Source organism: Rattus norvegicus, chromosome 17 (genome assembly GCF_036323735.1).
Source record: "Rattus norvegicus strain BN/NHsdMcwi chromosome 17, GRCr8, whole genome shotgun sequence".
NCBI classification, from domain to species: Eukaryota; Metazoa; Chordata; class Mammalia; order Rodentia; family Muridae; genus Rattus; species Rattus norvegicus.
Genome location: NC_086035.1, coordinates 81,657,417 through 81,677,262, shown reverse-complemented (window position 1 = coordinate 81,677,262; position 19,846 = coordinate 81,657,417). Strand labels below are relative to the sequence as shown.

The window sequence follows — 19,846 nt, the reverse complement described above, 5'->3', positions numbered from 1 at the left end:
CATGTATAGTCTTTAGGTAGTGGCTTAGTCCCTGGAAGCTCTGGTTGCTTGGCATTGTTGTACTTTTGGGGTCTCGAGTCCCTTCAAGCTCTTCCAGTTCTTTCTCTGATTCCTTCAATAGGGGACCTATTCTCAGTTCAGTGGTTTGCTGCTGGCATTCGCCTCTGTATTTGCTGTATTTTGGCTGTGTCTCTCAGGAGCGATCTACATCCGGCTCCTGTTGGTCTGCACTTCTTTGCTTCATCCATCTTGTCTAATTGGGTGGCTGTATATGTATGGGCCACATGTGGGGCAGGCTCTGAATGGGTGTTCGTTCAGTCTCTGTTTTAATCTTTGCCTCTCCCTTCCCTGCCAAGGGTATTCTTTTTCCTCATTTAAAGAAGGAGTGAAGCATTCACATTTTGATCATCCGTCTTGAGTTTCGTTTGTTCTAGGGATCTAGGGTAATTCAAGCATTTGGGCTAATAGCCACTTATCAATGAGTGCATACCATGTATGTCTTTCTGTGATTGGGTTAGCTCACTCAGGATGATATTTTCCAGTTCCAACCATTTGCCTACGAATTTCATAAACTCGTTGTTTTTGATAGCTGAGTAATATTCCATTGTGTAGATGTACCACATTTTCTGTATCCATTCCTCTGTTGAAGGGCATCTGGGTTCTTTCCATTTTCTGGCTATTATAAATAAGGCTGCGATGAACATAGTGGAGCACGTGTCTCTTTTATATGTTGAGGCATCTTTTGGGTATATGCCCAAGAGAGGTATAGCTGGATCCTCAGGCAGTTCAATGTCCAATTTTCTGAGGAACCTCCAGACTGATTTCCAGAATGGTTTTACCAGTCTGCAATCCCACCAACAATGGAGGAGTGTTCCTCTTTCTCCACATCCTCGCCAGCATCTGCTGTCACCTGAGTTTTTGATCTTAGCCAATCGCACTGGTGTGAGGTGAAATCTCAGGGTTGTTTTGATTTGCATTTCCCTTATGACTAAAGATGTTGAACATTTCTTTAGGTGTTTCTCAGCCATTCGGCATTCCTCAGCTGTGAATTCTTTGTTTAGCTCTGAACCCCATTTTTTAATAGGGTTATTTGTTTCCCTGCGGTCTAACTTCTTGAGTTCTTTGTATATTTTGGATATAAGGCCTCTATCTGTTGTAGGATTGGTAAAGATCTTTTCCCAATCTGTTGGTTGCCGTTTTGTCCTAACCACAGTGTCCTTTGCCTTACAGAAGCTTTGCAGTTTTATGAGATCCCATTTGTCGATTCTTGATCTTAGAGCATAAGCCATTGGTGTTTTGTTCAGGAAATTTTTTCCAGTGCCCATGTGTTCCAGATGCTTCCCTAGTTTTTCTTCTATTAGTTTGAGTGTGTCTGGTTTGATGTGGAGGTCCTTGATCCACTTGGACTTAAGCTTTGTACAGGGTGATAAGCATGGATCGATCTGCATTCTTCTACATGTTGCCCTCCAGTTGAACCAGCACCATTTGCTGAAAATGCTATCTTTTTTCCATTTGATGGTTTTGGCTCCTTTGTCAAAAATCAAGTGACCATAGGTGTGTGGGTTCATTTCTGGGTCTTCAATTCTATTCCATTGGTCTATCTGTCTGTCTCTGTACCAATACCATGCAGTTTTTATCACTATTGCTCTGTAATACTGCTTGAGTTCAGGGATAGTGATTCCCCCTGAAGTCCTTTCATTGTTGAGGATAGCTTTAGCTATCCTGGGTTTTTTGTTATTCCAGATGAATTTGCAAATTGTTCTGTCTAACTCTTTGAAGAATTGGATTGGTATTTTGATGGGGATTGCATTGAATCTGTAGATTGCTTTTGGTAAAATGGCCATTTTTACTATATTAATCCTGCCAATCCATGAGCATGGGAGATCTTTCCATCTTCTGAGGTCTTCTTCAATTTCTTTCCTCAGTGTCTTGAAGTTCTTATTGTACAGATCTTTTACTTGCTTGGTTAAAGTCACACCGAGGTACTTTATATTATTTGGGTCTATTATGAAGGGTGTCGTTTCCCTAATTTCTTTCTCGGCTTGTTTCTCTTTTGTATAGAGGAAGGCAACTGATTTATTTGAGTTAATTTTATACCCAGCCACTTTGCTGAAGTTGTTTATCAGCTTTAGTAGTTCTCTGGTGGAACTTTTGGGATCACTTAATTATACTATCATGTCATCTGCAAATAGTGATATTTTGACTTCTTCTTTTCCGATCTGTATCCCTTTGATCTCCTTTTGTTGTCTGATTGCTCTGGCTAGAACTTCAAGAACTATATTGAATAAGTAGGGAGAGAGTGGGCAGCCTTGTCTAGTCCCTGATTTTAGTGGGATTGCTTCAAGTTTCTCTCCATTTAGTTTAATGTTAGCAACTGGTTTGCTGTATATGGCTTTTACTATGTTTAGGTATGGGCCTTGAATTCCTATTCTTTCCAGGACTTTTATCATGAAGGGGTGTTGAATTTTGTCAAATGCTTTCTCAGCATCTAATGAAATGATCATGTGGTTCTGTTCTTTCAGTTTGTTTATATAATGGATCACGTTGATGGTTTTCCGTATATTAAACCATCCCTGCATGCCTGGGATGAAGCCTACTTGATCATGATGGATGATTGTTTTGATGTGCTCTTGAATTCGGTTTGCCAGAATTTTATTGAGTATTTTTGCGTCGATATTCATAAGGGAAATTGGTCTGAAGTTCTCTTTCTTTGTTGTGTCTTTGTGTGGTTTAGGTATAAGAGTAATTGTGGCTTCGTAGAAGGAATTTGGTAGGGCTCCATCTGTTTCAATTTTGTGGAATAGTTTGGATAATATTGGTATGAGGTCTTCTATGAAGGTTTGATAGAATTCTGCACTAAACCCGTCTGGACCTGGGCTCTTTTTGGTTGGGAGACCTTTAATGACTGCTTCTATTTCCTTAGGAGTTATGGGGTTGTTTAACTGGTTTATCTGTTCCTGATTTAACTTCGATACCTGGCATCTGTCTAGGAAATTGTCCATTTCCTGAAGATTTTCAAATTTTGTTGAATATAGGTTTTTATAGTAAGATCTGATGATTTTTTGAATTTCCTCCGAATCTGTAGTTATGTCTCCCTTTTCATTTCTGATTTTGTTAATTTGGACACACTCTCTGTGTCCTCTCGTTAGTCTGGCTAAGGGTTTATCTATCTTGTTGATTTTCTCAAAGAACCAACTTTTGGTTCTGTTGATTCTTTCTATGGTCCTTTTTGTTTCTACTTGGTTGATTTCAGCTCTGAGTTTGATTATTTCCTGCCTTCTACTCCTCCTGGGTGTATTTGCTTCTTTTTGTTCTAGAGCTTTTAGGTGTGCTGTCAAGCTGCTGACATATGCTCTTTCCTGTTTCTTTCTGCAGGCACTCAGCGCTATGAGTTTTCCTCTTAGCACAGCTTTCATTGTGTCCCATAAGTTTGAGTATGTTGTATCTTCATTTTCATTAAATTCTAAAAAGTTTTTAATTTCTTTCTTTATTTCTTCCTTGACCAGGTTATCATTGAGTAGAGCATTGTTCAATTTCCACGTATATGTGGGCATTCTTCCCTTATTGTTATTGAAGACCAGTTTTAGGCCGTGGTGGTCCGATAGCACGCATGGGATTATTTCTATCTTTCTGTACCTGTTGAGGCCCGTTTTTTGACCAATTATATGGTCAATTTTGGAGAAAGTACCATGAGGAGCTGAGAAGAAGGTATATCCTTTTGCTTTAGGATAGAATGTTCTATAAATATCCGTTAAGTCCATTTGGCTCATGACTTCTCTTAGTCTGTCTACATCACTGTTTAATTTCTGTTTCCATGATCTGTCCATTGATGAGAGTGGGGTGTTGAAATCTCCCACTATTATTGTGTGAGGTGCAATGTGTGTTTTGAGCTTTAGTAAGGTTTCTTTTACGTATGTAGGTGCCCTTGTATTTGGGGCATAGATATTTAGGATTGAGAGTTCATCTTGGTTGATTTTTCCTTTGATGAATATGAAGTGTCCTTCCTTATCTTTTTTGATGACTTTTAGTTGGAAATTGATTTTATTTGATATTAGAATGGCTACTCCAGCTTGCTTCTTCTGACCATTTGCTTGGAAAGTTGTTTTCCAGCCTTTCACTCTGAGGTAGTGTCTGTCTTTGTCTCTGAGGTGTGTTTCCTGTAGGCAGCAGAATGCAGGGTCCTCGTTGCGTATCCAGTTTGTTAATCTATGTCTTTTTATTGGGGAGTTGAGGCCATTGATATTGAGAGATATTAAGGAATAGTGATTATTGTTTCCCTTTATATTCATATTTGGATGTGAGGTTATGTTTGTGTGCTTTCATTCTCTTTGTTTTGTTGCCAAGACGATTAGTTTCTTGCTTCTTCTAGGGTATAGCTTGCCTCCTTATGTTGGGCTTTACCATTTATTATCCTTTGTAGTGCTGGATTTGTAGAAAGATATTGTGTAAATTTGGTTTTGTCATGGAATATCTTGGTTTCTCCATCAATGTTAATTGAGAGTTTTGCTGGATACAGTAACCTGGGCTGGCATTTGTGTTCTCTTAGGGTCTGTATGACATCAGTCCAGGATCTTCTGGCCTTCATAGTTTCTGGCGAGAAGTCTGGTGTGATTCTGATAGGTCTCCCTTTATATGTTACTTGACCTTTTTCCCTTACTGCTTTTAATATTCTTTCTTTATTTTGTGCGTTTGGTGTTTTGACAATTATGTGACGGGAGGTGTTTCTTTTCTGGTCCAATCTATTTGGAGTTCTGTAGGCTTCTTGTATGTCTATGGGTATCTCTTTTTTTAGGTTAGGGAAGTTTTCTTCTATGATTTTGTTGAAGATATTTACTGGTCCTTTGAGCTGGGAGTCTTCACTCTCTTCTATACCTATTATCCTTAGGTTTGATCTTCTCATTGAGTCCTGGATTTCCTGTATGTTTTGGACCAGTAGCTTTTTCCGCTTTACATTATCTTTGACAGTTGAGTCAATGATTTCTATGGAATCTTCTGCTCCTGAGATTCTCTCTTCCATCTCTTGTATTCTGTTGGTGAAGCTTGTATCTACAGCTCCTTGTCTCTTCTTTTGGTTTTCTATATCCAGGGTTGTTTCCATGTGTTCTTTCTTGATTGCTTCTATTTCCATTTTTAATTCCTTCAACTGTTTGATTGTGTTTTCCTGGAATTCTTTCAGGGATTTTTGCGATTCCTCTCTGTAGGCTTTTACTTGTTTATTAATGTTTTCCTGTGCTTCCCTAAGTGTGTTCAGGTCTTTCTTGAAGTCCTCCAGCATCATGATCAAATATGATTTTGAAACTAGATCTTGCTTTTCTGGTGTGTTTGGATATTCCATGTTTGTTTTGGTGGGAGAATTGGGCTCCGATGATGGCATGTAGTCTTGGTTTCTGTTGCTTGGGTTCCTGCGCTTGCCTCTCGCCATCAGATTATCTCTAGTGTTACTTTGTTCTGCTGTTTCTGACAGTGGCTAGACTGTCCTATAAGCCTGTGTGTCAGGAGTGCTGTAGACCTGTTTTCCTCTCTTTCAGTCAGTTATGGGGACAGAGTGTTCTGCTTTCGGGCGTGTGGTTTTTCCTCTCTACAGGTCTTCAGCTGTTCCTGTGGGCCTGTGTCTTGAGTTCACCAGGCAGCTTTCTTGCAGCAGAAAAGTTGGTCTTACCTGTGGTCCCGAGGCTCAAGTTCGCTCGTGGGGTGCTGCCCATGGGCTCTCTGCAGCGGCAGCAACCAGGAAGACCTGTGCCGCCCCTTCCGGGAGCTTCAGTGCACCAGGGTTCCAGATGGTCTTTGGCTTTTTCCTCTGGCGTCCGAGATGTGTGTGCAGGGAGCAGTCTCTTCTGGTTTCCCAGGCTTGTCCGCCTCTCTGAAGGTTTAGCTCTCCCTCCCACGGGATTTGGGTGCAGAGAACTGTTTATCCGGTCTGTTTCCTTCAGGGTCCGGCGGGGTCCTGCCGCTCCTGGGTCCTCCCCCACGGGAGCCCAGAGGCCTTATACAGTTTCCTCTTGGGCCAGGGATGTGGGCAGGGGTGAGCAGTGTTGGTGGTCTCTTCCGCTCTGCAGCCTCAGGAGTGCCCACCTGACCAGGCGGTTGGGTTTCTCTCTCACCGGGTCTGGGAGCAGAGAGCTGCTGCGGGCCGGGATCCGCGGGTGGGGGACTTCTGTCGTTATAATTTTAAATAAATGAAAAGATGGGCTGGAAAGACCGCTCAGCGGTTGAGAGGTCTTGCTGTTTTTTTCTTGCAGAGGACCTAAGGAAATGTGCTTCCCAGTCCCCACATGGCATCTCACAATCTTCTGTAACTCCAGCTCCAGGAAATCGATACCCCCTTCTATCCTCTGTGAGGACAAGCAGCATATACACAGAGAGGCATCCATAGATTAAAAAGTTAAAAGATAAATATTTTAAATGAAGTGAATAGGAGAGAGGCAAGTAGAGGACTGCTTGCCCCAGGGGAAGCGAAACCAAAGTTCAGTGACTAGTTAGCAGTGGTTGGAATGGTAAATAATAAGTCCTCTGCATTTGTGAGGATCCTTATACCTATCCCAAAGATTCTCATTAGAATTAGAGAGAAGAGATGCATCTTGGAAATGCAACTCCTTTTTGAAACCTAGAAGGAGCCTTCAGCCTTTCTCTGGCTTGGAATGGCCCACATCTCATTAAGGAATCTCACTGAGAAGTAAACAGCCCGGATGCCTGAGAGCCCTGGGCCTAGGCTGGGAAGTCTTAATATGCAGACTGGTCCTGTAGTGTCCTGCCCACTGTCAGCCATAAGGAGTGATTAACATTTCATGGAAAACCCAAGAAACATTCCTCTTAGAACCGAAGGAGAATTTCTCGTGATGCCTCATACCAACAGTAGTAGTAGTAGTAGTAGTAGTAGTAGTAGTAGTAGTAGTAGTAGTAAACAAAAAGAAAGGAATAAAGAAAAGACTCTAATAAAATAAAATAAAAAAGAAGGAAATAACTCCTATCATGGAAAAGAAAAAGAGATTTAAACCACCTTTGTTGCTGTAAAATTATTTTAAAAAAATGCTGTCTTTTATCCTGTACTAAGTCTGGCACCCCAGCGCCCCAAAATATCTGATAGATATCTTTATCTCAGTCACCAAAACGTCTCACCCACTTTACTTTGCTCTATCCCACTGCCAATGGCCTCTCTCTGAGCCTGGCAACAACCTCTCTCCCCATCTAGTTCCCAAGGCAGGTTGCCACCATGCCAAACATGCACATCCCAATTCCGTGGCGGCCCAGTGTCTCCAGCCACCATGGACTCTCTTGAATTCAATTAAATCGCCACATGAAAGAACACACAACACAATAACCTCTGATCCAATTGATAATATACAATTGCCCACCTAGACATACAAAGCCCTGTACACATCCATCCCTTAAGAATACTCATAACAACCTGTAAATGTGCAGAGAGGAATCTTAACATCCGCCTCCATGTTCTCTCGGCTGCTTCTCTCTCTCCTTGCTCCAGTCTCCTCCTCCTCTCTAAAACTTTTCTCCCACCCATCCTTCCTTCTCTTCCAATGACAGGCCTCGTTCTGTCTTGTACCTGCCTTCACCTGCATAATGGCATCATTCTACACACCTTGAAGACACATTCTTTTCTCAAAAGTGTATTCATGAGGCTGTCCGAAAAGCAAAGATAGGTTTGCACATTTTCAGATTAATCTTTAAGGATCAAGACTAAACACACTAGACTGGGTTCTCCCAGGACCAGCCTGCCCCTTGGAAGCTAAACTCTGCTGAAAAACTCATGACCTCTCCTGACTTGTAGAAACTCACATACTCCAGGGGTGGGGCAGCATACTCTTATCTTTTCCTTTTGTATGGGGGAAGTAGCTATAGATAGGACCCATTGAGAGTGTAGGGCACATCGACAGGGTCACTTGACAATGCTGATTCAGTACAAGCCTCTGTGCCTTCTCAATGTGAAAGAAGAACTTGACAGCTGCAATTACATACAGAGTTTGAGCCTTTTAATGTGCATAAGCTGAACAGTGGCCAGCATGAATGTGACTGGATAGGCAGGCATGTAGAACGAGCATAGGCTGTACAGTAGTAGCCTTTGAGGTATGCCTGGATAGGCGGGTAGCATGGTGTTTCTGGCAGCATGAGTTTGAATACCTGTGTCTTCGTGGTAAGCCATTTCCCAGAAGAAATCACAGAGCAAACATTTCTCCCTAACGTTCACACATTCCGATAGACTGGAGAGAAGACGAAATAGCTTCAGTCATTTACAGTTTGCATCTCTTGGTCTTCCTTTCTTCTCTTCCTCCTTTCTTCCCCCTCCAAGATAGTTCTGTGTAGCCCAGGCTAGCCTCAAACTAACCACATAGCACAGGTTAGGCCAGAACCATCTAACTGCCTGCTGAAGCCTCCTGACTGCTAGGATTAGGTGGCTAAGCCAGAGTCCTTGGCTTACTCATATGCCAACCCTAGGTTTCTTAGGTCTAAACTGGGTATGATAATCTTGTCTACCATACTCTCAGTTGTGAGAGATTGAGTGGGATAATGTATGTCTGCAAATTCTCAGGGAAACGCACAGGGCTTTCCAAGAGTGTGGCTCGTGAACCTTGACATTCACAGAAGACTGTGAAGTCTCTCACAGCATAGGGTAAGTAGCCCTGAAGTGGCAGGTGTTCTAATCAGCGTCAGCAGCCGTTCTCTATTTGTTAATGTATCCTCACTTTTCACAATAGGGGAAGAGGCTGCAAGCCCATCGCTGTGGCCCATGATTGATTTCACACCACCCTGATATTGGGGCCATGTGAATGGGGATGGGAATAGAGTAACAGGATTTTTGTTTTGTTTTGTTTTGTTTGCTTTGTTATGTTTTTGTTTGTTTGTTTGTTTTCTGGTTTCCTTGGTGTGGTTACAAGCAGCTTAGTTTTGTGTTACCTCTGGATGCTTCTCTGCTGCAGAGACAAGCTGAGGTCAAACACAGGATGCTCAGCTATCACCCTCACCAGTTCTGTCAGCCCGCATCTAAAGGCAGGCACTGGAAATGCTGTTCTGTTACATTGATATTTCTGTGGAGATCATTTCGCACCATTAAGTGTTTATATTGGGCTTTCTTGCTGGTTTTGTTTTTGTTGGGAGCCAAGGGTTCACTGTGGAAGCCAGGCTGGCCCTGAGTGCTCCATTCACATGCCTCTGTCTCTTAAATGTTTGGGTTATAGGACTGGACCATCAGGTTACCATGTACCGTGCAACTAATGATAATCTTTTTTATTGTCATTTCCTGAAGAATGTAAGGCCAATGACTAAACAGACTTGGTATATACCCAAAGCAAAGGAGACAAAACACACACATTGCGGAGTGGGAAGAAATCTTAGAGCATACACAAAGTTTGTATTCTAGTGGCAAAACCAGGGTCCAAAGTGAACGCCTGTAAATCTAGCACTCAGAGGTCGAAAGCAGGAGTGTTTGCCATGAGATGGAGGGTGTGGAAAATGGAGTCATCATGAGATCTGCAGTTCAGATCAATGGAAGCAACCACAGCTGTGAAAATGGACAACAGTTACACAATAGTATATACTTTACATGGTTGACTGTAGAATCGAGCTGGTGGTTACTCAAGTGCCCATTGTTCCACTTTTAACCTTCCTGTAAGCTTTAAAACGTTACTATAACACACTTAACTAGTATAATTCTAGAAATACCTATCAATATAAGAAGCACTCGTGGAGAACCCTGGCTGGTGTTTGTTGTTTATGGTTTTGTAGTATTCTTGTAAGCACTGAATATCTTTATTAAGTTACTTGTTGGAAGTAGGTAAGCTATTATATTGCCCTTTCTTAGGACACTGGATTAGTGATACATTTAAAGTGATAAGTATGCATGAAGTTATGAGTCTGCAGAGTGATATAGGAATTGTTGTCAAGTTAAATTTATAATTGAAAACTACCGAGTATTTTTATTCAAATCATTATTATTATTTGGTTCATTTATCTCTATGAACTAACTGTCTTTTAGAAATGGTAGATACAGAGGGACAGAATGATGGAAAGAAATAAGCAGCCGATAGAAATCAACTAAGAAGAGCATAGTATTTTTTATGAACAAGTTTCCTGATGAGCAGAAAGCCTTGACCTTGTACCAATGGCTTTACTTTCCGCTTTCCGTAACCCGAGAATTCCTGGAATTTTGGAGGTTAGAGTTTTCAACGAGCAAAACCAATTAAAGCACTGTGTTACTTCAAAAGCACAGAACTCGGCAGGAATGTGTCTGAAAGGCCGCTCTTCAAAACTAAGACCCAACATAAAAATGTGGGACTGGAAAAGACCAGTTGTGAAGACGTTCCCCACAGCCAATCTCACTGCAGAGACATTGGCTTTTCTGTAATGTGTGGCTCCGAATGCATTCGTATTTCATAAGCAATATACAGAAGGGACAAGCTCCGGGAGTGACGGGACGATGAAAGTGAGGACAACTGGGCTGTACTCAGAAGTACAGAAGGAAGTGGGGGATCCTGCAGACTCCTGCGAGGTTGAAAGGGGAATCAGAGGGTTGGTTACTGTGCTCAGATGCTTTAAGAGATGCTAAGAAGACAGACAGGGAAAAGAGACCTCTGCAAGGAGATAGCAGAGTTGTGTAACTAGAAGCCTCTCCTGACTTAGAGGCTGATTAACCCCTGGGGTAATTAATCATCAAGAGATGCTTTGGCATCAATATCCATGAGGAATCACACAAACTATAAAAGTTATGAAGTTTGGACATTGACCTGCATTATAGTAACTGGGACTTCTAAACATACTGGATAGGAAATGACATCTTTGTGGGTTTTTATTAGGAATGGCCGCTTACCTCAGTTCCATTAAAAATCATCATACTGATTGATTGTTCTCACGCAAGTGGCTATACATCCTTGCTTAGGCGACTGTATTGCTACTCGACTTAGCTTTTTGTATTTCCATAATTATTACAAAACAATTGTTAAATTCTATTTCCATTTCTTGAATTGTTACCATTATTTCATTCGACCGTGTTTTCTTAAGCTTCCTTAAGGCATAATCATTTCCTCTGTAATGTCCTTGAACCTACTCATGGTTGCTATTTTGAACTACTTGTTGTGTGCTTCCGCTAACTTGCTCTCTCTAGCCTTTTCCGATATGCCACTTGGTCCCCTGGGTTCTTCCTGCAGCCCCTGTCAGCCATTCATCCCAACCCACGTCCATCTCTCTGTGACTCCCTGCCAACCGGCAGAATGGCTCTCAGTCCACAGCCACCACACTTGGCTGGTGTGTTTGTGGGGAGACATGTTGTCTTGGCCATTCATTTTCGTGGTTTTTGCCCTGGGATCCAAGTATCTGGAGTTGTGGTGACCATGGTGCATTTTGATGTAGTTCTCTGGTTTCACCTTGATGGATGTGTGTTCCGGTCTCAGTCTCAGTCAAGGATGGCTGCCGTGGGACATTCATAGAGAGCGATTCTGCGGGTTGGTGGAGAGTGACAAAGGAATGGAGGCAGAATAGAGGGGATGGCTGACAGGGGCTGTGAGGAAGGGCTAAAAGAACCCCAAGTCCTTACCACAAGACTAAGTCCCAAGGGGACAGAGGTGAGCTGGGAGAAGGAGCTCAGGAGGCCTACTACAAAACAATTGTGTAATATTTTCCTTCATTATTCTTCCTTGGGAAATCCATTACTAGTCTTCCTCCCCACCCATGGCTGTCAGAAACCCCAGATAGTGCTGGACCTTATGGCTGTGTATGTGTGTGTGTGTGTGTGTGTGTGTGTGTGTGTGTGTGTGTGTGTGTGTTTGGCATGAATAATATATATGTATGCTGTGTATATAGGTGTATGTAGACACATTGTTTATTTATATTGCATATATTCATAATACAGAATATTATACATGTATATGTTTAGTTTATAAGTTCTGCACAGTAAGGGATTAACAATACTAACTCACAATAAAAACACAGTTAAAGTTGGGACTAAAAAGATGGCCCAGTGCTTAAGAGCTCTAACCGGGGATACACATTGGATCTAAACACCCACATGGCAGCTCACCATCATCTCTAACTTCAGTTCCAGGGAGAGCTGATGCCCTCTGTTGGCTTCTGCAAGAACTGCACACAGATGGGGCCCAAGCATACATGGAAATAAAGCACCCACTCACATAAAAATAAAATAAATTAAAAATACAACTATAACAATGTTCTATACTAAAGTCGTGTGATGCGGGTTCATCCTGAAATTTTCTTGGGACAGAATTTCCCAGGGGTGATTGAAACCTCCCAAGCATGGTGGTGACAACGGGGGACTAGTACAGTGGATTCTCCCATTTCTGTTTGTCCTGGCAATGTCATGGTGTAGAGGATTTTAGCCTTTGCCACTGCCGTGTTCAGGACTGTTACCTGCTATGAAAATGGCTACAGCCTGAGGGTGTGCAAGCTTTCTCGACATCCCCCTCACCCAGGGCTGCAGAGGAAGACGGTCAAGTGGGTGCCGGACTTGGCTTCCTTTTTAAATTCACCAGCGCAGCGCCCCCTGCTACATCCGTAGTCGCATCTGCATTTGTCTCTTCATTGCTGTTCTCTGCTTATTGTCATTCCCAACCGTTGTAGAGCAAAACTAGCTTCCTGTTGCGATGCCATTCAAGACTTCGTGGTTTCCCAGAACAACACTCCAGTGGGAAGTAACATGACCTACGAGGTGGAAAGCAAGAAACAAATCCCCATTCGAGAGAACATTTTCCACATGTTTCCAGTGGTGAGTAAGGATGGTGTGACGTCACAACGTGCAGCATAGTTTTAAAGCTACCATGTGAATGTTATAGCATATGGCACATGTAGAGTGGTGGCCTGTCAGAGAACTCAGGTCTTGGAATTTCATCTTTTGCCTGCTTGAGGCTGAACCCAGGACCTTGCCCAAGTTTGATCGGGTCTCTACCACTGAGTTCCAGCCCTAGGCCCTAATGAAAACCATCTTGAAGGCAGCATGGCTCCCTCAGAGGAGGGTTTATATCATAAGTGAAAAGTGCTTTCAGCCCTTCACTTGACTTTTCAGTGAATGTCCGGAAACACTTGAGGTTTCAGAGCTGTAGTGGCTGGGGCTTCGGGAAGTGAACACCATGCTGTCTAGGGTCAGATTCTTCGACTTCTCATTTTGGATGACTAAGCCCATCCTTGTGCAGTAGGTTTCTGTGGCTTATCTTTGTTCTGTGAGAATTCATGGTCAAGTCACAGAATGTCCACAAGAGAAGTCTGATTGTCTACTGTGTTCACTGCTGTATTCCAAGAGCCTAGAACATTCCCTAGCACACGTGTACACTCAGTACATGTCTGTAAATAAACACGAGTGAATCACATATACTCTGCAGCTAGGCACAGTGAGGAAAAAAAACTTTTTATGTATTACAAATACAAAATTAAGGAAACTTTTGCCATGAAAAACCTCTCTTATATTCATGCATTCACAGGTGTCTTTTAAAGTGTTTAAAAGCATTAAGGCCAAATTGATACGATTGGAATAAGATCAATAAATATATTTACAGCTTGCTAAGGGTTTCCTAGCTAATTCCCTCTTTGCTCATCATTTGATTTCTTGAGACTAGTTTCATTATGGCTCATGTATGTTACTTCGACGTTTTTGTATCGCACTTCGGAGGAAGAATGATTTGTTGCGAATAAATGAGTAAGACCTAGAAAATGATAGAGGAAAGCACCCCAAATATTCTAGACGACAAGGATAGTAAAGGGTCTCATAAAACAGATGAAGCCTTTGTAAATAAAGATGAACACAGCTTTTTGTAAATAAGTGTACTTCAAGAAGGTTGAAGGGGAAAAAAAAATCTTAGTGGAAGTCGGCAGCTTATGTATTTGATCCTTGCATTGGGAGGAAGACCCTGGTTTTTGTTTGTTTGTTTGTTTGAGGCCATCCTGGGCTACCAAATGAAACTGTCCCAAAGACCAAAATCTGGAGCTTAGAGACAGAACTCTTGCATAATCGATCAGCACAACGTCTTGGATTCCATGCCCTAACTACAAAAACACACAGAAAGCATACAGAGCAAAAGCAAGGTCCTCATAAGACATGCCGCCGTGCACTGAAACTACCAGTAGTGACATCACAAAGTCTCTCTTTGTCCGTGGGAGGCCTAGGGTAGTTGTGTGAGCGGTGTCTCCTCGTCTAGGCACAGTTCGCTGATGTTTTCTCGTGTTCTGCGGCTCGGTTCAGAGATGCCAGAGCTCATCTGCCTTCTGTGCAAGCACCTTGACAAGAAGAACTGTCAAAACGTGGTAATTCCCTGTGTCAACAACCGCACGCAGGTCCCACTATCCTGAATTGTTTGTTTTTAATTGGCAAAGAAGAAATTCTGCAGGTGACCTGGGTCAAATGATGTCGCCCCGTGCTGCTTTCATTTTACCTCCCCAGGTTGGGATTCAGGATGGAGCCAACCTCCTTCCCAAGGTCCCCCTGGTCTCCTCTCTTCCTCTGTGCCCATAGCTCCCAAGACCTCCGGGACAGCTATTAAACCTCTCCATCAAAACCTATGAAGTACCTGCTTCCAAAAACTGCTTTATTTTTAGGGGATATTGAGGTTTGTAATTTATTTCAGCTCCTAGTGAATGCCGGCTCCCCAAACATATGTCTGTTTCTTCCCAATTGACCAAGAAACCAGAGAAAACAGTCGTTATTTTGAGGGCCTTATTTGAGCTGTTTCCCTTAGTAATCTCTGCTATTGTGCTATAAAAGCCATAGTTGTGTTATTGCATCCCACCCAGTCTATAAACTTCAGAATTTATCGAGACACTATTGGGTAAAGACTCTGGAGTCATCCTGAGTTTGAATTTCAGAGACAAGAAATAGCTTTTGCTCTCTGGAAAGCATTCATTTAAGAGCCAGGCACCATGCCGGGCCTTCTGGATAGAAAGGAATGAAGTGTGCCGTGGACATGTTAATACACCCCGCTGCTTCAATATGCCCCTCTACTTTCCAATCTGTGAAATGCTCTCACAGTGGTTGTGCGAGTTAAATCTGCCAGGGAACTCTATGCATGGGGAACAGTGCCTCTCACACAATAAACATAATATGACAATTAAAATTTAAAGGCACGCCTACAGAAACCTCCCTGTGCTGGCATAGCATCTCGCTGCTGCAGTCTTAGAGGCTGGTGCCTGTGATCATGGCTCAGGGGTCTGCTGATACCCTGTGCATCTCAGAAGCACGGCCATCCTCAGACCTTGCCAGGGGAGCCAGAGACTTAGCTTTGAGGACAGGGGAGCCTTGGTGTTGTAGCCTCTCCCATACTCTGTGCTTGAGATACTAACATCACGGCCAGTGTTATGTTAGTGGTGATTTAACTGCCAGCTCACAGAATTGCTGAGCGTGGCCCAGTCGGCTCTTACAATGTCAAATGAGCCAGCTCTAACACACAGCTGGGAGTGCACGGTGGGGGCAGCCCTGGGCCAGCAAGTGCTTATGAGAAACTCACTATGAGCACTGAATTATTCCAGCTATGGGATGAGCGATGAAGGAAAATGAGAAATGAAGAAACACATTCTCTGCCTGTGAGCGTGTACACTCTGACATAAGAGACAAATGGGCCCCGTCACTGTAGCGTGTGAACCCAGGGCTCGAGGGCACTCTCTCACTTTAGGGGACATAGAACAGTAAAGGAAACGCATGTTGTTGAATGGCAAGGTTCTATTTTACACATGGAGGAAATTATGCAGTCTTTTAAGGTGAAACAGAGTGAGTGAGTCTTGGGAGGGTATGAAAACCATGTCCGACCAGAGTTGTCTGGTGTCCCCAAACTACACCGGTGACCACTAATAGGGTTGGTCAGCATAAATCCATTGACCTCCCTGAGCCTGTGGGTCTAAAGATTAGTGAAGCAAAGATAGTTTTGATAAATAATCTTTAATGTTACACATTGAAATAAAAGATTTAAAGCTGTTCTCTAAATTCTTTATTTTGTCCCTTTTAAAGGCTAAAATGGTCCTGCTTGTTGTAAAGGCACAACATGGGATTTTCTTTCCGTTCTTCTCTCATTATTCTATGTAGTAAGAGATATGGTATGTTCATGGGAGGTCAGAACAGGAGGATCAGGCATCCCAGTCCATCCTCAGCTACATAGTGGCTACCCTCAGCTACATAGCGATGTTGAAACCAGTCTGAGTTACATGATAAAACAGCTTCAGTAGAAACATTATATTGCCGTTTATATACAAGCATATTTTTCAAGCCCTACATGCGATTACATTTTATGTAGTGTTTATCTCTTCCAGGAGGATTGAAACAAACTTACATGATTTTTTTTAAAAAATATGTTGCAATAAGTTGACCATAACAATATGCATTTATTTAATTAGTTCGATTTGGGGGTGTGTACACATGAATATGAAGATTTGGGATGTCTTCCTGGATTGCTCTCCACCTTATCTTTTGAGACAGATTCTCTCATGCAACCTGGAGCTCACTGCTTAAATTAGACCGGCTCCATCCTGGAGCTCCCAGGATGCACCTGCCTCCTCCCATCCTATGCTAGACTACACAGGTCTATGATTCTCCATGGGAGCTGATGATTTGAACTCAGATCTTCTTGCTTTCACAGCAAATGCTCTTATTGGAGGAGTCATCTCTTCACCCCCTGTGCTTTTTTTTTTTACCCCCTCTAAAGTCTGCTTCTGTTTCTTTTTCTTCGTCTTCATTCCTTCTAAGCACACAAGGAAACTCAAGCTTCTGGAACCCAGCTGATGATCCTTGTGTTTTCTTTTCTGTGAGGGTTCTGGGAATTGGATCTCATCTACTGAGCCACATTGGTTCTTGTTGTTCCGCAACACTGTGTTGTGACTGGCTTCCTCTCTCTCTCCCCAGTCACAGCCTTTTGTGGACTATCCCTACAACCAGTGTGCAGTGGTTGGCAATGGGGGAATTCTGAACAAGTCTCTCTGTGGAGCAGAAATTGACAAGTCTGACTTCGTCTTCAGGTGAGTCTTGCCAAGATAGTTTCTTGGGAACCAAGGAGCTATTGAACATTGTAAACAGTGCCATAAGCACATCTAGTGTCAAATTGGCCTTTTCTTTATGACTGCACTACTAGAATCTACGGGCTGCCAGGGTAGGCCTTCATGGAGGGCATGGGACTCATGAGTTCTTGAGCATGCTCACATCACTACCGTAAGGATGTGCAAGGAGAGACTGTGAAATCGCAGTAGGGTTTGGGAGTCTGGAGCTTGTCAGAGCCTTCAGCCTGTAGAGGGCATCAGGGTTGCCAAGGGAAGGTTCCCAGGAAAATCGTCTCTCTGACCTTGAAGATCTTTGTTCTCATAGACCATTGCAAGGGACTCTGCTCTTCAGAGACATTAGGAAAGATGCTGACCTAGACATTTTACATACACACACACACACACACACACACACACACACACACACACACACACACACCACTGCTTTCCAGCTTGAAAATTCATGTATATTACACATATGCTCAGTTCTGGCCCCTTAAAGTATTTTTGTCTGAAGCCAAGGTGGTTTATGAAAAACAGACACGAAGTTGACTTGTGCTCCTTGCTAATGCTCGGTATAGAACATCCTACTTGAGGATATGACAGAGGCGACTTCCCCCGCTAAAACATGGCTTAGAAGAGGGAGCAGAAGTCTACCTCTTCCTGTTCTGGGAACATCAATTTTGTTGAGATAGTTCAGTTCCTGTGGATTCAATGCTACCTACCGTTCTACAGGTTCCACAACACGGCATTCAAAAAGTTATTCCTCCACACTTTCACCACGTGTTGTTAACTTGCGCTGGCCGTAATTACACAACTTGCTGGTTGATCTGACAGTCCAGAAATTATTGAAGACTCACTGAATTCTCTACAGAGCCATTCCCGCCTTCTTCATGTTTCCCATTAAGGAGAGCAGTATTGAAATGCACCAGCCAGTGTTCAAACTCTCAGGGTTTGTGTGCAGTGGTGGTGGGGTCGCAATGAAGATAAATAATGGGGGTTCACGTGATAGGCTCTTCATAGACTTGAAACTCCCCAAACATCTGTGGTGAGAGTTACGCAAAAGCATTAATTTTACTTTATAGCTGCCTTAGAAAGAAGAGTTTAGGCTTAGAGTCTAGGAAGAACTCTTGGCAGATAGTTGATTTACAACTTTAAGACAAGCCCTGGGTTTCCAGGTTCTGCTTTAGCTGATGCTAGGATTTTTCTGAACACGCTCTTTCTTCTGAGGTTGGCCGTTCAAACTGAAAGCAAAATTAGGGCTACATATGGTGGATGTCATTAAAATACATTTAGTTTTTAAAGCCTGTACTTATTTTGCCTACTCGTCACACAGAGAAGTCGCCCGTTTGTTTTCATCCCAAACACTGGGAGCTACAAATTAAGTGTATAAGGAACACATATGTCTGTAACTATATTATACAGAATGCTATAGCTGTGCTATTACATCTATGTATGTATTTTACATAAATATCTTACATCTGTTATACACACATCCATATAAAAAGATACACACACACACACACACACACACACACACACACACACACAGTTCCACGATGTCTCCAGATATATTAGCCTAGCATGGTGCCTCATGCACTTAGAAGACAGCAGTTAGGAGACAGAGGCAGAAGGATCTTTCAGAGTGATCCCAGGTCAGCCTGGACTACAAAGGAAGACCCTGTCACAAACAGCAACAAACCACTTAGGATACTTCAAAAGGAAATGTGTCTGTGATGTGTTACAGGAGGCCACTGATAAGGTCCTTTCGGTGACCTCCTATCTATAATGAATACATATTTTCTGATGTATATTTTATATCAAAGAGAGAGGGACATGTTTCATTTATTCCTGTGTTTCATCAGGAGTAGAGCACAGTCCCGCAGCTTCATCCACATTGCAGACGGTGTGGGCTGTACACAGCTTTCCTGGGGACACTCAGTATTTGCTTTCTATGCTCCTCCTTAAGAAGTAGTCTACATTGAAATTTAAAGAATGTCCTCATTTTAATACAGTTGGGATATACTCAAAATAGCATCTTTCATGACTTCCCAATGAAAAATGAATACTCCAGGTTTAGGAGAGCAGGATGAAAATTGCTACAAAAACACTAAGTTTTCCTCCATAAATAACCTAATTTGGTGGTGAAGTCATCCATATGGAGATCAGAAGATACTAGTGTTCCTACGTATGTCGTATTTCTGGGGTGCTTTATTACTATATTTTCAGTGCCTTGGCTTCTTTTAACTCTATACGGATCATTCCACCGCAAACATAATCAACGTCAATCAATATAGGTGATCTAAGCCTAGACTTCAAGAAAAAAACAACTTCCTTCAGAGGCATGGTGGGGAAAGATTAGAAATTCCTGCTCTTGGTACTTACAAATGTCAGTGAAAATATTAAAATCCCTTATCAAATTGATGGATGTTGTGCAATGTTGAAACAAGTACATCCTGTACTTGTCTGTCATTTTCACGTGGCAAACAGGTGGGTTCTGAGGTTCTTGTCACAGTGCTGGTTTCCTCTGAGATTATAACAGTTATCAGGTGTGTGTGTGTGTGTCTGTGTGTGTGTGTCTGTGTGTGTGTCTGTGTCTGTGTGTGTGTGTCTGTGTATGTGTGTCTGTGTGTGTGTCTGTATAGGTATCATATGTGTGTATGTTTGCATATGTGTATGTGTATTTGTGTGTATGTGTGTATGTATATATGTGTATGTGTGTATATATATATGTGTGTGTATGTTTGAGTATATGTGTATATGTGTGTGTGTTTGTATGTATTTGTATGCATGTATGTGTTTGTATGTATTTGTATGCATGTATGTGTGTATGTGTTGTATGCATATATATGTGTGTATGTGTATGTATGCATGTATGTGT

The 19,846-nt window shown here is 42.4% G+C and overlaps 1 protein-coding gene across 4 annotated transcripts in view; it reads left to right on the top strand.

Annotated features, from left to right (window-relative positions):
• Positions 1–19,846, top strand: part of St8sia6 (ST8 alpha-N-acetyl-neuraminide alpha-2,8-sialyltransferase 6) — a 198,105-nt gene that overhangs the window by 170,708 nt on the left and 7,551 nt on the right. For all 4 annotated transcript variants that reach the window (XM_063276253.1, XM_039095558.2, XM_039095557.2 and 1 more), the window contains 2 exons: positions 12,580–12,724; positions 16,835–16,947. In XM_063276253.1, coding sequence (XP_063132323.1) covers positions 12,580–12,724; positions 16,835–16,947 — 258 coding nt within the window. The remainder of the gene's footprint in view (positions 1–12,579; positions 12,725–16,834; positions 16,948–19,846) is intronic.